This window comes from Myotis nattereri (genome assembly GCF_964212035.1).
Source record: "Myotis nattereri genome assembly, chromosome: 17".
NCBI classification, from domain to species: domain Eukaryota; kingdom Metazoa; phylum Chordata; class Mammalia; order Chiroptera; family Vespertilionidae; genus Myotis; species Myotis nattereri.
In genome coordinates this window covers 8,572,559-8,589,791 of record NC_138092.1, presented here as the reverse complement: position 1 = coordinate 8,589,791, position 17,233 = coordinate 8,572,559, and the positions used below count along the sequence as shown (strand labels likewise).

At 43.7% G+C, this 17,233-nt stretch overlaps 1 protein-coding gene across 1 annotated transcript in view; it reads left to right on the top strand.

Annotated features, from left to right (window-relative positions):
* Positions 1–3,333: 3,333 nt before the first annotated feature.
* Positions 3,334–17,233, top strand: part of CDH17 (cadherin 17) — a gene marked incomplete at its 5' end in the record, with an annotated part of 38,684 nt that continues 24,784 nt past the window's right edge. The window contains 9 exon segments of the mRNA XM_081111492.1: positions 3,334–3,384; positions 6,423–6,521; positions 10,572–10,706; positions 11,554–11,692; positions 13,709–13,867; positions 13,971–14,170; positions 15,528–15,671; positions 15,674–15,718; positions 15,953–16,103. Coding sequence (XP_080967618.1) covers positions 3,334–3,384; positions 6,423–6,521; positions 10,572–10,706; positions 11,554–11,692; positions 13,709–13,867; positions 13,971–14,170; positions 15,528–15,671; positions 15,674–15,718; positions 15,953–16,103 — 1,123 coding nt within the window.

Here is a 17,233-nt window from a genome sequence, read left to right as displayed (position 1 = left end):
ATGGGCCAGGAAGTTTGTGCGCGCCCGCACGTGGTATTTTGTGGAAGAGCCACACTCAAGGGGGCAAAAAGCCACATGTGGCTCAAGAGCCGCAGTTTGCTGACCACGGGTATAGTGTGAAGAGCTGTAAGAGGTTAAGAAATAATTTTTGAAACCAGGCTTTTGCCTTGGCGGGTTTTATTTCCTAGTCAAGGCAATAACACAGACGTGTAAATAAGATGAAAAATAAGATGTGGGCAGGAGGGGCTTTGAGAAGATACTTCTGGCTGGAAATCAGGGATGAGTTCACGAAGGAAGTGAGATTTCAGTTCCAGTGCCACCAAGAGAGACACCGTGCTCTTGTTTGGGATTCTACTTCTTAGCACAGGGTCTGGAGCATGATAGGAGCTTGCTGTAACAATTCTATGCTTTTCAAATACACGAATACTTTGGAGCTAGATGATAAGATATGAGAAGTAGAAGTAGAGGTGAGGATGCATACTCTCCATCGAACTTCATGAAGCAAATATTAATTGTCCGCTGACTCCGGGCGGGGCCTTGTGCTGGGTGGGGAGAACAGCGAGTGCCAAAGCAGGGGGAGGGGAAAGCTCGGGGGCAAAGTCCATCTGGGTGTATGGCTCCCTGGGTGTGGGCAGGGAGTGGGAGATAAGGCTGGATGGAGTAAGTTGAGTCCAGCATTGGGAAAATCTTATACTGAGGAATTTGAAGAGAAAGATCTCCAAATGTGTTATTATTGTCTATATTTTTACTTTCCTTTTTAATATATATTTTTTTATTGATTTCAGAGAGGAAGGGAGAGGGAGAGAGAGATACAAACATCAATGATGAGAGAGAATCATTGATCAGCGGCCTCCTGCACACCCCACACTGGGGATCAAATCTGCAACCCGGGCATGTGCCCTGACCTGGAATTGAACTGTGACCTCCTGATTCATAAGTTGACGCTCAACCACTGAGCCACGCCAGCTGGGCTATATTTTCACTTTCTTAAGCAAATATTGGTGACCGATGATCATGTTCATTTTGCTAATATTAAAAACCCGCACCTGGTTAGACTTAAGAATAGCAGCTTATTTTTTTACATCTATTTTATAATCCAATATGCTAGAACCTGGGATCATTATTTGTTTCTATGTGTTTTCAAACCACAAAAGCAGTCTAAAGCAGTAGAGATATATAGCTCTTTTGTTTAACAAAATGAGCCAATTCTACACATCAACCAAATTAATTCTGAGGCAAAAGCTAATTTTGCAACATTCAAAGACTTTGTTCAGAAGGGTTTTAGTCCAGGCTTTTTCTTAAAATAGCTATAGACTCTTGGGGCAAGCTACTTAATTTATATAGCATGTATACATTTTATATCTCTACCTCTCTGACTATATCTACTTCCCTGCAGCTATCACGCGATAGAGTACAGTAGAAAGAATCAAAGAGATTTTGGACTTTGAAATCTGAGAGATCTGGTTGTAAGCCTGGCAGGGTCACTTCCTAGTTATATGTCATTAGGTGAATTGCTTAACTTTGAACCTCAATTTATTTATATATATATATATATGTGTATATATATATATATATATATATATATATATATAACAATTCCTACCTAATTTTGCCTATGAGAAACTCCTAGAGCACACATTTATTATTGAGCAATTGCTATGCATTTTCCATTTGAGGAAACTGAGGCACAGGGCTATTAAGTTGAATATCCACGGCCACACAACTAACAACAGGGAGAGCTGGGTTCCAGTTCAGGCTGGCTGATTGAGCCCATCTTCGGCATCACTGTTATTCTGTTTGTAAACGACCCTCTAGTTTTCTCAAAAATTTAAAATAGAATAGCCTTTGACCTAGGAATTCCACTTCTGGGAATCCTGAAATATCGATCCTAAGAATCCTGAAACATGGATCAGAAAGAATATATGCACCGCTATGTTCATAGCAACATTATTGACAACAAGAGGCCTGATGCATGAAATTCGTGCAAGGGGTTTGGCCCCCCGCAGCCCAGCTCCCTAGACCCTCAGGACCCCGGCTGCCTCGCAGCCCCTTGGACCTGCCCACTGGTTGTTCCAGAAGGTTGTTCCACCATCCAGTCTAATTAGCATATTAGCTCTTTACTATATAGGATAACCATGGTCTGGAAATAGCCCATCGGTAGATGAGTAGATAAAAAAGACTGTGGTACATTTACACAGTGAAATACTATGCAGCTGTAAAAAAAAAAAAAAAAAGAAACTCTTACCCTTTGTGACAACATGGATGGAACTGGAGAGTATTATGGTAAGCGAAATAAGCCAGTCAGAGAAAGACAAGTACCATATGATCTCACTAATATGTGGGATCCAATGAACAAAATAAACTGATGAACAAAATGGGACCAGTAGCATGGACACATGGAACAGACTGGTGGGAGCCAGAGGGGAGGGACATGGGGGTGACTGGATGAAGAAGTTGAAGGGATTAGCTAAAGAACATATATGCATACACCATGGACATGGAAAACTGTATGGTGAAAGCCAAAAGAGGGGGAAGCAGGGGTAGGTAGAGATGAGAAAGAGGGGGAAGTGGGGGAAGTCTGCAATAATGTCAATATTAAAAAAATTTTTTTAAACCTCACTGGGGGAGTGAGGATATTTTTTTCTTTTTCTTTTCTTTTTTTTTTTTTTAAGAGAGTGGAAGGGAGGGAGAGGGGGAGAGAGATAGAAGAGAAACGTAGATATGATGTGACAGAGACACACAGATTGGTTGCCTCCCACACATGGCCTGACTGGAGGCGGGGACTGGACCTGCAACCCAGGTACCTGCCCTTGATCCGAAATTGAACCTGTGACCCTCTGGCGTGCAGGCCCATACCCTAACCATCGAGTCATTCTGGCCAGGGCACATTAAAAAAAAAAAATTAAAAATGCTGCCTCGTGACCCAGCAAAAAAAAATCTACCACATAGATGAGCTTAATACATGCTTTCTTAAACTCTCAGGGCATTTGGGAGGCTAAAATGGGGCAGCACTTTTACCTTTTAAAAGCTCAATTATAAGTTATCTAAATGTAAGTCATTTAAAAATTTCAGGGCCTACATTTTTAAAGTGGTTTGGAATTTTAATAACCATTTTTCTATGCTGAGTATATTAGTGGAATGTTCAATGTATAAAAACTTAAAAATATACAGAAAAGATTAAGCGAACCAAGAAAATCTATAATACCTAAAGATAATCAAGTAATTGAAATGTTAGTAAAATGAGTGCATTTAAAAAAAAATTGGTTTCAACAGACGGGTAGCTAATCACTCTGATGTCTGGTTTATTCACAGGAGATTGAATAAAAGGAAACCATGATGGCCCAAGCCCAGCTGCACAGCTTGTGTCTCCTCACACTTTATTTGGTAAGAAAAAAGCATGCTCTTCCTTTATTTACTAAAATATTTTCTGGCATCCTTCCGTTGCATACCAGAGGAACAATGGTTACCACTTAAAAAAAAAAAAAAAAAGTCTATCAAAATTAAATCTCATACAGAGGACACAGTTTCCCCCAAGGTGATATTTTTGATGAAATGGCTACAAGTCGTGTGTCTGTACTCTCTCTTCAGCTCTTAAAAGCCAGTAGCACTTGGGTAAGGTTTAAAACAAATCTACCTACTCAGCTTTAGACCACCATGGATAGCTAAAAGCACATTGATACAGGTCTAGGTGTAAGTCCCTTAATCATGACTTTTTTTTTTTTACTTTGACCATGAAAAATAACCACTAAAACACACAGAAAAGCATTTTGTTTACTTTCAACCCTGCTCTGCTCAGTATTTTTCTTCCCATATCTATTTTGAAGTTTTCTAGTTAAATTTGTCTTTATAGGTTAAGCTAAATCTATTGACTGACAGGCTAGAGGTTGGAGCTGAATGAAACCTGAAGAAATACAACCCTTGACCTGATTTCACTCATCAGACTCACCAATGTCTTACACCTGCCAATATTTTGTATCATGAAGCTAGATTATGGGGAAGCCTTTGCTCTCTCTTTAGATGGAAGGTTCGATGGTCACACCTCAAGTCTTGGTTCCTTTCTTCTTCTTTTTTTTTTTTTATTTATTGCTTAAAGTATTACAAAGGGTATTACATATGTGTCCATTTTATCCCCCCGCCCTAGACAGTCCCCTAGCCTCCCCTTCCTTTCTTCTGTGACTCAAAAATAAAAGGCAAATTTCAAGACCTAGAGAGTTTCCTGGAGCCCACACAGTTCAACACAGTCACAGAGTGAAACAGAACGAACCTGTTGAAACTGTCATAGCCTTCCTCCCAGTGTGGGAGGGTGGAGGGGCAGATAACCTGCAGTTCATCCTCAAAGACCAGGAGCTCAGAGCTTGTTGCCGGGATTGCTTAAAGACTGGGTCAAACACCCCCACGTGACTTCCGCCCTCTTCCCACCCTCTGAAATGTCCTTCGCTACCTAGATTATCAGAGGGCTGTGGTGAAGTCGGACCCAGGCTCCAACTCGGCACTGTGGCTTACCGGTGATAGGAACATGAGTGAGTTACTTGTGTTGAACCTGAGTTTTCTGCCCTGTGAAATGGGTCTGATGAGAGTACTTGCCTTATAGAAAGCCGTGGCAATTCAATGCGATAATGCCTTTTTAAAGCCCTCAGATCAGTGGCTGGCACAGTCGAAGTACTCAATAAATATTAGCTATGATCATGACTACAGCATTTTAAACACTCAGTGTCTGCACTCATATGGACACTGACCACCATGAGGAAGAGACTGTGTTTTAGTCATCTTTGCAGCCACAGCACATAGCACAGTGCCAGGAACCAGGTAAAAATTCACAATTATGGGCTTATATTAGGAAACAACACTAGATCGAAGAGAGAGAGAAGAATCTATCACAATAATTGGATGTTCGCAGGCTCCTCTGCTTTTTGTCTAAGAAGGGGACATACATTTTTCTTCCTGGATAAAGGTTGAAAATAACAGTTTCTTCTCTCGACTTTCACTCCAGTGGGATTTCTACCTGTAGTGAGAAAGACTGCCTGAGCACGGCTGATGGCAGGAGCCTTGCTCAGGAGGCAGCCGCAGCTCAGCTGTCTCTGGTGGATGGAGGGGGTTGCTGCCTGTGCGGTGGGATCTCAGGGTCACTGGGGTGGAGCCCCTGCTCTCCCCTGCCTCCACTCACCTTTACTCCCAGGCCCTTTGCAACGAGGAACGATAGTTTAGGCGAAGCGTCTTGCCTTTAGCATAAGGCTTCTTCAGCCGAGAGAGTAGTTTAAAATGGTTGCCAGCCATATATTCTGTGCTGTCAATGGCTCTCTCGTTATTTTCTGAGAACTGGTTTTCATAAGGGGGTTAGAACCACTGCATGACATGTTGCAAGGGCACTGAAGAGAGAGTCCGTGAGGAATCCAGGGTTCGGGAAAGGGAGGAGGCAGGGAAATGAAGCAGAACCCACCTCTGTTAGAGTTTTGCTTGGGACCATGTTTCTCCCAGAAGGAAGAATAGTTTGGCATCGATACTGTATAACCAATGCAGAGAACTCTTGCTGGAAAGTGCAAGGAGGGTGGCTACCAGGCAGGCGGATCTGCCCGTTGCACGCGTCCTGTGATGGCCTGGAAGGCCGTGTCGCAACGTGGATCAGAGATGGGGCTTGGGGGCCCAAAATGGCTGGCTCTAGCCCACGTAGCAGTATCAGTGTCTGCTGGGGGAATTCTCTGGAGATAGTTTCCTGACTGATATGGTTGAGGACCAGAAGGAATGATGTGTGTGGAGGGTCCAGTCCCACGGCTGCCACACAGGAATGGTAAGTTTTTCTTAAAGTTACAGTTCAAATTCAGACCAAATTGGACTAAAAGTTACTATGTGCCAAGCAAGCTTTGTATTAAACATACCTGCATGTTCTTTTTCCCCTTATACATCCAATTGTCCCTGGCGAGACTGTGGACTCTTGCGGGGCTGGGGGGGGGGGGGAGACTGTGGTCTCTGGGGGGGCCGCGACTCTTGCACGAATTTCCTTATAAGCTAATGGAAGTGAAGGGAGGGGTTTGGAGAAGCTGGTGCAAAACCGTCTAGCAGGTAGAAGGCAGGGTGGCACTGTGGGAAGGTCCCGAGCTTTTGTTCACGCAGATCCGCATGTATGTGCTGTGTCAGCCCTCACTCTGAGGAAGTAGCTTCACTCCTCTCAGCTTCATGTGCAAACTGGGCGTGAACAGTCTCCCTGGAGGGCCACGCGTGAGGGGTTAGAGGAGAGAAGCAAGGCAAAGCTCAGCGATCCATCTTGGCATGGTAAACCCTCAACCCATTGTAGACCTCTCTCTGCCCATTGTGACGGGCTTTCACATGAGTCAGGTTAAAGGTTTTACGTTTCCCATGTCAGTCCTGGAATTAGCAAGTGATCTATTCGTAATAGATGGTGAGGCTAACTTTTCTTTCTTTAACAGACAGCCGGGCATGGCCTGGAGGGGAAGTTCAGTGGGCCCCTGAAGCCCATGACGTTCTCTATTTTCGAAGGCCAAGAACCGAGTCAGATCATATTCCAGGTAATGACCACTTTCGCTCGCTGTCGTCTTGACGTCTCGTGCTCTCTCAGTAGGCTTTTATTCTGTGCCGCGGGAAATAAAATAGGGGCTCGGCAGCTCTCCTTATCAGGAGGGATTTCAGAAGCGGAGTTAAACAGAGGGATGGTGGCCTCGGTATTGGGAGGCCTTGTACCTGACATCCTCATTTGGGCTTCCTCGATTGTGCCTGGGGCGAGCTCTACCATCTGGGAGCAGGGATCTTGGTGCCTGTAGGGCTCTGCCCCCCGCTCCCCCTGCTACCCTTCCCCCCAAAGGTGGGAAGAGTTTCCGGAGTGGGATGGCCAACCATCAGGCTGGCTGTTCAGTGCGCTTGCTATTGGAAGCGTTTGAAAGTGTGGGTTCTCTGGAGTATGCGTCTGGCCAAAGGCCTGTTCCTCCTCACCACCGCCTCTGAGCCGCCCCCCTCCCCCATCCCATGCCCCCTCCCCCATCCTGTGCCCCTCCCACTTCCATGGCCCTTGCCTGTGGTTGACCAAGGCCCCCTGGGAGGCAGTCCTGTCCTTTAGGCAGGTAACCGAGAAAAGCAGTGGATTAAAGGGTGGCCTGCAGGTGGGAGTGAGAGGCTTCAGCTAAAAGGGCTCTGAAACCATCCTGAAAGGGTAATGGAGGAGAAAAACACGCTACTGCATTTACCAGAAATCCCCTGGGAAGCCTGCTTGGCCTCAGCGTGGTTGGAGATGCTTTGATGAGCCTCTGGGGGTGCCCATGACCCCCACCCCCCGTATCTGGGAGGTTGCTAAGCTGCCTCCTAAGGCAGGTGCATTCCCTGGTTTGTTGGACAGTTGTGCCCACAGAGGAGAGGCTGGGAGCTGCCGCCTGCCCGCTCCATTTGGTATCAGTGCAGATTCGTGCAGAGGGCCCAGGGCATGGCTGGCAGGGTGCCCATGTGTCTCTGCCCACCTGGCGTGCAGGGTGTTGTGGAGGTCTTGACCTCTCCAGTTGGGGAAGGCAGGCAGGGAGGGAGGAGCGGATGGTTTGGGAGCTACCCGGCTGCTAGGAATTCACTTGGAGAGGAAGCAGGGTGGGGGGTGTCCCAGCAAAGGCCCAACATGGACACCGGCCCTGTGCTGGGAGAGGGCAGAAGGCCAGAGCGATGGGAACAGAGGGCAAGGAGAAGGAAGTGGGAGAAGGGGCTGCAGAGACAGCCAGGGCCCTGACTCTAAGGCTCTTAGATTTTCTCCCAAAAGCAATCAGCCTGAATCAAGTTTCCATTCAGGAAAGGCTGCTCTGTACAAACCGGAGGGAGGAAATGAGGCTCTGGGGCAACCATCGGGGCTCACACACGAGATCACCTCGTTTACTGACTTTCTCTGCCTTGCCTGGGGCCCTGGGTTGTAGACTCTCTCACATTTTTCATTCCTTTCATTTAGGTGTTTATGCTTCATCATAGGCAGGTCAGTGGGCGAGGCACACAATCATTTTCTGTTATGAACCATGTATGAAGTGCCTTCTGGGTAGAGCAGTGGTTCTCAACCTTCCTAATGCCGCGACCCTTTAATACAGTTCCTCATGTTGTGGTGACCCCCAATTTCATTGTTACAAATTGAACATAATTAAAGCATAGTGATTAATCACAAAAACAATATGTAATTATATATGTGTTTTCCGATGGTCTTAGGCGACCCCTGTGAAATGGTCGTTCAAACCCCAAATGGGTTGTGACCCACAGGTTGAGAACCGCTGGTGTAGAGGAACTAGGCTGGGTATGGGGTACAAGATGACCCCCAAACCATCCTGCCCCCAGGGAACTCATGGGGTAGGAGAAGAAACCTGACAAGCATGCAAGCACATGCCAGGAAGTGTTCTGATGAAAGTCTGGTGGGATGCAGAGGGGACGAAGGGCAGGTAAGGGAAGGGTGACCACTTTCCTTTTTCTTTTATTTTTTTAAAATATATTTTTATTGATTCAGAGAGGAAGGGAGAGGGAGAGAGAGATAGAAACATCAATGATGAGAGAGAATCATTGATTGGCTGCCTCCTGCACACCCCCTACTGGGGATCGAGCCCACAACCGAGGCATGTGTCCTTGGCCGGAATCAAACCTGGGACCCTTCAGTCCGCAGGCCAACGCTCTATCCATTGATCCAAACTGGCTAGGGGCTTTCCTATTTTTTTTAATTGAGTTTTTTTGTCTTTTTACTGATGTAAGAGCTCTTTATATATTCTGCATACAAAATCCTTATCACATGTCTGATTTGCAAATATTTTCTTACAGTCCATAGATTATCTTTTCACTTTCTTTATAGTGTAATTTGAAACACAAAAGCTTTTAATTTTGCTTCAAGCTCAATTTTTTCTTTTGTTGTTTGTGCTTTTAAAGAAAATCCTCATCCAAGGACATGTTTGATTTTAGAGAGAAAAGAAGGGAGAGGGAGAGAGAGAGAGAGAAACATGGATGTGAGAGAGAAACATTGATTGGTTGCCTCCCACACACATCCCAACTGGGGATTGAATCCCCAACCTGGACATGTGCCCTGACCAGGAATTAACCCCAACCCACTGAGCCACACTGGCCAGGGCTGGCGTTTGTGCTTTTGATGTCATATCTAAGAAACTTTCCCTATTGCTTTCTCTCATCCAGAGTCCTGAACATTGTGTTTGTGTGTTCTTCTCAGGTTTTATAGTTTTAGGATTTACATTTAGGCCTTTGATGTATTTTTAGTGTTGATTACTTTTGGAAAATTCCCCAAAATTGTTTGCAGTGAGTAAGTTCTGACTTAGGTCAAAAAAAAAGGGGGAGGGGGGAGGAAGAGAGAGAGAGAGAGAGAGAAAGAAAGGAAGGAAGGAAGGAAGAAAGCCTGTGAGTAAGTCCAGATAACAGTTCTCTTGGTAGGTACATATCTATAATAATGAAAGCATACTATGCAAATCGATTGAATGGCTGAACAGCAGAACGACCATCTGGACGACCTTCCGGACAAAGCCAGGGCTGCGAGGGCCAAGGCAGCATCTGGGGCGGCTGCGAGGGCCTACCCCTGTATGAATTTTGTGCATCGAGCCTCTAATAGGTTTATAATTATTATAGTTTCTTGATGAAGTGACCCTTACAGAATGTCTTTTCTTTTTCTAATAAGAATTTTTGTTTTAAATTGATATTATTTTAAAGTCTGTTTTCTCCTTCATAGTATAGATTAATTTCACCCTCATTTTGAAGGATAATGTTTTGGATATACAACTGGCAGTCATTTTCCTTCAACACTTTGGATCTATCATTCCTCTGTCCTCCTGCCTCCATGAGAAATCTGCTGTTCTTATTATTGCGCACCCTTTGTACATGATGAATCTTTGCACTTTCAAGAGTCTCTGTATTTCACATGTTTGACTATGATGTGTCTAAATTTGGGTTTCTTTGAGTTTATTGTATTTGGAGTTTATTCAACTTCTTGGACATATAGATTAATTTTTTCTCTCAAATTTGGGAAACTTTGGTTATTCTTTTTTCAAATAATCTTTCTGCCCTTTTCACTCCTTTTTTTCCTTCTATGACTCTGATTATACATGTGTTTGCTTGATGGTGTTCCATTGTATCTAGAATTCTGTTAATAATAATTAAGAGATTGTCATATAGAATCTTATCAAATTAAAGCCACTTTTGAATTGTTTTCTGTAATATTGAAATACTTCCTAATTGTTGTCACAATGTTCAGAAGTACTAAATGACATCTTTTTTTTTAATCTTAGCGATAAAGCTACTTTTAAAAATCTTTTTTAGAAGTTGGTAAGGTTATAGTTTTCAGATATTTCCAGAAAAATCTCATCTAGCTCCAGTTACCATTCAAAGCTTCAGTTGACTTTTGTCCATATATTAAAGTATGTTGTATACTGTTTCTTGAAGGAAATGTATTTTGAATATTAATGTTCAAACAAACTTTTAGAATGTAGCAGTTTAAAAACTCTGAACTTCTTAATTAGCGATTGTACAAATGAAAGCATTACCTGGAATTGGTGATTTTCTACAAAATCTACAACACTGTTTTACTTACAACCTCATCTGATATTGCTTTTTCCCAGTTTAAGGCCAGTCCTCCTGCTGTGACTTTCAAACTCACCGGGGAGACGGATGGAATATTTGAGATACAACCAGATGGGCTTCTATATCACAACAGAGCTCTGGACAGGGAAACAAGGGCTGTTCACAAGCTCCAGGTGAGTTGCGACCAGGAAAAGTCACCAAACTCCAACCTTTCTGAGCATCCTTTGTCTCTGACACCTTCACCCCTTGCCTAGAATCCTCTTGGGGCTCTCCTGGCGTTAATGGTATACTTGGTAAACCTCATTTGTCCATTTCTTTTTTACCAGCTACAGAGGGGTATGGTGCAGGTCCCCTCTTCCTTAGGCTTTTTGACCACAGCAACCCAATTTACATTGCCAAGGCCCTCAGATGGCACCACTCATTCAAGGATGGCATGCTCAGCCACCTGGAGCAAAACCAAGCCAACACATCTGTGAGTTTCACTGGCGCCTGCCTGTTTCTGCTGTGTGGGCTCTGGATCCACAAAGAAGGCAGCATCAGTGAGGGAATGGAGCTTCTTTGCAACTTGCAAGAAGCAGAAATAACCCATGGTCAGTTTTTGTGTGTGGTATCTGAATATTCAGGCATGATAGAGAGCTAATTATGGGGGGGGAAGAGCAAGCCGAAAGCTTTCTGTGTAGTAACTTCTACTATTGGATCAACAGGTTGACCATCAAAATGCCTCTGTAAGAGGCCATCGTGCCACTTCCATAGCCTCAGGGACAAGGTGCTCTGATTTCACTGACTCCAGCTACTTAGCAAAGAAGCATGTCTAGCGTACAGCATCCCCCAGCCCTGGAAAACAGTCATGACCACCCAGGCTTACCTGAGAGGGCCCCTGTCCTAGCCGCTCCCGATTTGGGCTTTTAGGGGTGTCTTCCTCTGCTGGTTCTTTGAACTCTTCATTTCTCTCAAGTGACTTTTGTTGAGTGACATGAAGTCCAGGTTCACCACGGTGGTTTCCTTCCCGTTCTCCACCAGGTCTCGGCCTTGGATGCTCACGGAAATACAGTGGAGGGCCCGGTCCCCATCACAGTGGAAGTGAAGGACATCAATGACAACCGACCCACGTTTCTCCAGTCAAAATACGAAGGCTCAGTAAGGCAGAATTCTCGCCCAGGTAATGGAGTCTGGAGGTATTTACAGAAAGCAGGAAGGGTGTCCGGCAGAAGGGGCCGATTTATGTGGCTAACAGCTGCAGCTGTCACTCATTAAGCACTTCCTATCTTATTGAAATTTCACAGCAATCCTCTGGGAGTTGTTTTATTATCCCTATTGCTCTAGGGCTTGATTTCTCGGCCTTGGCACCATGGAGATCTTGGGCCTGACAATCCTCTCTTTTTTTGGGTCAGGTGCTGTTATATGCATTGTAGGATGTTTAACAGCATCCCTGACATCTACTCCCCAGATGCCAGTAGCAACACCTACCACTAAGTTGTGACGACAGAGATGTCTTCAGACATTGTCAAAGGTTCCCTGAGGTTCCCCAGTTGAGAACCCTATTTTACAGTGAGCTTTAGGAGACCTTAGAGCTCTGTACCACTTTAGAATACTCTGGAAAGGTGAGCTCACTCTCCCCTATCCTCTCAGGCATCTGACATTCTCATGGTCAGTGTTTGGCTCCCATTTCTTTTTCTTCTCTTACTTCCAACCCTAGACTTATCCATTCACTAGGCTCCTACCCTTCATTTCCACAAAAATAACAAAACAAAAAGGCACAGGTGTGTGCCACAGACTTTACTGAAGATCTGGGGAGATGAGAGAGCATTACATCAGAACAGTGCACAAATAAGCATGAGTATTAGACTTCTGTGTTCTCAGAAAGATTCTTGGCCATGTCCCTCAGCTCACTGTCAAGTTTCTCTCTACGCTAGTTAATCTCACCTCTCATTCTTGAATGGCCTCTTCCAATAACTCAGGAAAAGTGTTTTGTCCACTTTATTATGTGGAGCAAGTTCACTGTCTTTGCCCCTGAAATTTCATACCGAAGACTCTCTAATAAGCTCAGCCACATAAGCATCTTCCACATCTTCCCCTTCCTCTCCTCATCGATAGGGTGTTCTAGATTAGTGGTTCTCAAACTTTTTGGCCTCAGGGCTCTTGTATTCCTCTAAAAATTGTTAAGGACTCCAATGAACTTTTGGATACATTCAGTGGTGTTATATGTGGATTACATCCAGAGGGGTGCTGGTAAATGTTTAATAGCTGTCTCTCTGGGCAGGGGGTGGGAATGGGGGTGGGAAGCCCTGCTTATAGTATTTACCAATTTCTGTAGGAAAAATATTCCTGCCATGGCCCATTTAAATTTTCAATGGTGTTAATAATTTGCTCACAAAACTTCTGGAAATTCAACTATTAGCTCTCTCGAGCTGGCTCCAGTACATCACTAGTTATATCTACCGATATTTATCATGTTAGAAATTAAAATGGAGAAACTTCAAAATTTATTAATTCTTTTAAAATCATAAACATTTTAATAAAAACTATATTTTCAAAAAACAAAAAGACTTATCAAGAAGAGTGGCATTGTTTTATTCTTTGCAAATCTCTTTAGTGCCTGAATTAATTGAAAACAATTGGATTCTCATGCCTGTTTCTGTACTCATTCTTTTGCAACATGCTGTTTTGGTTGAAGCATATGAAGAAAACTTGCCTCACATAGATACGTACTTGGAAAAGGGAGGAATATCATAAAAGCATTTTGAGATAACTATGGATATTCTTGGATACTATACCTAAACTCAACAAGTAGTGGTTTCTTAAAAGCTGGTTACCATGTGGAATCTGAAACCATATTAATGCCTTTCCTTTGGGTACTTCTTTACACTAAACTCCATGAAATTACCTTGTGCTTTGAGTGGATCTTTTTTTACATGTGCATAAATTTAGACTCCACTGACCCTAAAAACAGTCTTAGAGACCCCTAGAGGTCCCTGGACCATACTTTGAGAAACCTCATCCCAGGGAAAGGAAGCAGAATAAAGGTTTATTTTCCCACTGATATGAATTATGGCATCCTGCCCCCCCCCCACCACCCCCAAATCTGTCTCTACCTCTTAGAAGGCCAAAGTGGCCCTGGTTGGTTTGGGTTTCAATTAATATCTTTTTCTCTTTCTGGGTATGTTTTGTTAAATAGGAAAGCCTTTCATGTATGTCAATGCTACAGACCTGGATGATCCAGACACTCCCAATGGCCAGCTTTTTTATCAGATTGTCATGCAGCTTCCCAAGGTCAACGATGTCATGTACTTTCAGATCAACAACAAAACAGGGGCAATATCACTTACCCTTGCAGGTAAGTCCATGGATGCCTTCATAGGACTGATTCAAAAGAAGGGATCGACATTTGTGTTAGCTTCAGACACATTTCCCTTTCTGTTCTTCCCTACTTTCGATAGGATCGAAGGAATTGGATCCCAGTAAGAACCCTTTCTATAATCTGGTGGTCTCAGTGAAGGACATGGGAGGCCAGACTGAGAATTCCTTCAGTGACAGCACATCTGTGGATATCACGGTGAAGGAGAATATTTGGAAAGCACCCGAACCTGTGGAGATTGTAGAAAACTCAACTGATCCTCACCCCATGAAAATCACTCAGGTAGGGCCTAAGAAATGCCTAGAGCCCATTGGATAAATGTTCTCCCTTTGTACAAGCCCACTTTCATGGTCTTCACTGGTACATTTATTATGTACATTTTTTCCATAGCATAATTATAAAGCAAACTAAATAGATAAAGTTCCTGACCGCAAGTCTCTGGAGTTTACTATCATGGGTAAACTCTGACTGAACTGGATTCATATCTCTAGCTCTCACTCTATCATCTATCTATCTATCTATCTATCTCCATCTCCCATCATCTGTATCTGTATCTATCTATACATCTTTAAAAGAGAACTTCATCTAAGAGTCCCAAGATACCATTGATGTTTGTTGTTCCCTGTCAGTAGTCTGGGATATGGCTGCACTAGAGTGGGTTGTACATGACACGCACATCATGTACATGTATATGATTTGAATTTTGAAAAGCTGCTTCTTACTCTTGTGAGGAAAGTCTCTATCCAGTAGACTCATCCCACCACAGATGGAGGGACATGGACAGGATTGACCGAGAGTTGAGTAGGCAGCCTCTTTACCTTTGGAGACCACCCTCCCCCAACTCCGCCTCCCCTCTTCATTCACATGCTCCCCCTTCCCACCTCTGTGACTGATACTCTCACCCTGAGTCCCCTCTTCCCTTAGCTCCTGTACATACGTGCTGGCTCCACTCAGATCTGATCTTTTCTGGAAAATCAGGAGTTTCCTTGACTTGAAAGCTGTGGGTTAGTGAGAGAGCACCGGGTTTGGAAGCAGATAACCGAAACCATGTCCTTGCTCTGTTACGTTAATGATTGATCATAGAAGAAGTCATTTAACTGTTCTGAGCTCCAACCTCTCAACAGTAAAATGGGGGATAATAACACCTGTCTGGGTTTTCGTGGAGAGATTAAATAAGAGGTCGTGTCTGTGAATGTGGGTAACAGAGATTCATGTTAGGAGTGAGTCGCAGCCTGTGGTCCCCCTGAGACTGTTTTAAAATGACACTGTTGTTAAGAGGCCCTGGGATGGTACACCCCATATACATTGTGAAACTTAAAAGAATTTTTATTTATTAAATGTTGAATTAATGAACCTCACCAGGAGGAGGAAGAAAGAACAAAAGCCTGAGTTATTCTGCTTTACCAATGAAGAAAGTATGTCAGGACTCAATTCCATGACAGTTGCAGAGTTGGAGCCTTTACTAAAGTCTTCCTATCTATTACTTAGGCTATCCCCATAAGGATTTGTAAATGCTAAAAAGAATGCATATGCTTGTTTGCTCTTGGGGCTGTCGAAGGAAAAAAATTCTGGGGTGCCACACCCACTGCCCCTCCTCACAATTTGGTATCTTTCCTCACAATGCACTTTGACCCCATAGGTGCGGTGGAATGAGCCAGGTGCTCACTATTCCTTAGTCGAAAAGGAGAAGCTGCCAAGATTCCCGTTTTCAATTGACCAGGAAGGAGATATTTATGTGACTCAGCCCTTGGACAGAGAAGAAAAGGATTCAGTGAGTAAAACTGGGAGGAGTTTCCCAAGGGACAAGACGGAGTGCTGTGCTCACAGAGAGCTGAGAGCAGAAAAGATTTTACTTAACACCAGTAAAAGCAACCCCAAACCATACATTATTGATCTCAAGACATGATAATATCCCCACAAATCTGATCCATTTTTTTCTCATTTCCCAATTCTAAGTAAACTGGAAATAAGGGAATTAAACGAAATAGAATTGAAACAGTCATTTTCTCTGCCTTTTAAAGGCAATGATGGGGTCATGTCTTAACGCTGATCTTCCTGTTGTAGTACGTTTTCTACGCGGTTGCAAAGGATGAGCTTGGAAAACCACTTTCAATCCCACTGCACATTCATGTGAAAGTTAAAGACATTAATGATAACCCACCTACGTGTCCACCTACAATGCCGGTATTTGAGGTCCAGGAGAATGAGCAAATAGGTAAGGAATGAGAGCTGTTCAAAGCTGTGTAACTGTCTTTCTTGTGTTAACTCTATACTCCCTTTATCCTCTCTGTCTTGGAGAAGGTGGACAAGTAAACCTGATTGATGATCAGTTATCCACTAGCACGGTGTAGAGGTTGAATACACCTTGAGACTCACACAAGTATAGTTTTCTGGCTCAGTTACTATCTGGGTCGTGTTCTTAAATTGGAGCATTTATGGCTACTAACACCACCACTACCACTATTACTACCCCTACTAGTACTGTTACCACTACTAATACTACTACGCCCTCCTTACCACTAGCACTAACACCATAACCGCTTACACCACCATCCTGTGTACATATATAAGATGATCTCATTTGCAATATTTTTTACATAGATCCTTATTTGCCCTCTAACAAACTCAGTAACAGATAAAACCGCACCAAATTTGATAAATAATTTTAATCATCATCTACACCCAAGGTCAGATACTCTATAACAAATGAGCACAACAAATGGAAATTGACTTTTGACCCTTGTTGCTCCCTCTCTAGGAAGCTGGTAATAATAGTTCAGGAGGCTGGCTGGTAGATGAAGTTCAAGTCCTATCCATTCTGGTCTTTTTGTTCTTGACTTGCTTTATGTTCTTTTACTGTGTCTCATGGTAGCTTTAGTTTTGCACAGGGACAACTACTAGGAGAACATTATGCTCTCTGGAAGTTTTATTACTTCCCTGGATTCAGGTAAACTCTTGTCTATTACTTCTTGGTGTTGAGTCGATTGGCTGAGCAGGCTGGCTTTTCTTGAAATGTTTTTGTCTGTTGTTTCCTGTACATTTCAGAGGGTTAACAGTGTCTTATATGACTGTGATGCCTACGGCTCTGCTGCCCTTCTGGGCAGATCCTCACATGTCTGTGGACCTTCTCATCATTTTCTTCTTATCTCTCTCTTCTTGCCACACACTCTTGACATAGTGGCTGCAGTCCTGGTGGTTTGGTAGGCACTGCTTGCATGGCTTGCTTGCTCAATGCTTGCATTTTCCTCCTCACTGTCAGAAATCATATGCAGGCTATGTATTGTCAGTGTGAGTTGCTTAGGTCCTCTCTTTTTCATTTATGCCAATCCTTGCTGCAACAGGAAC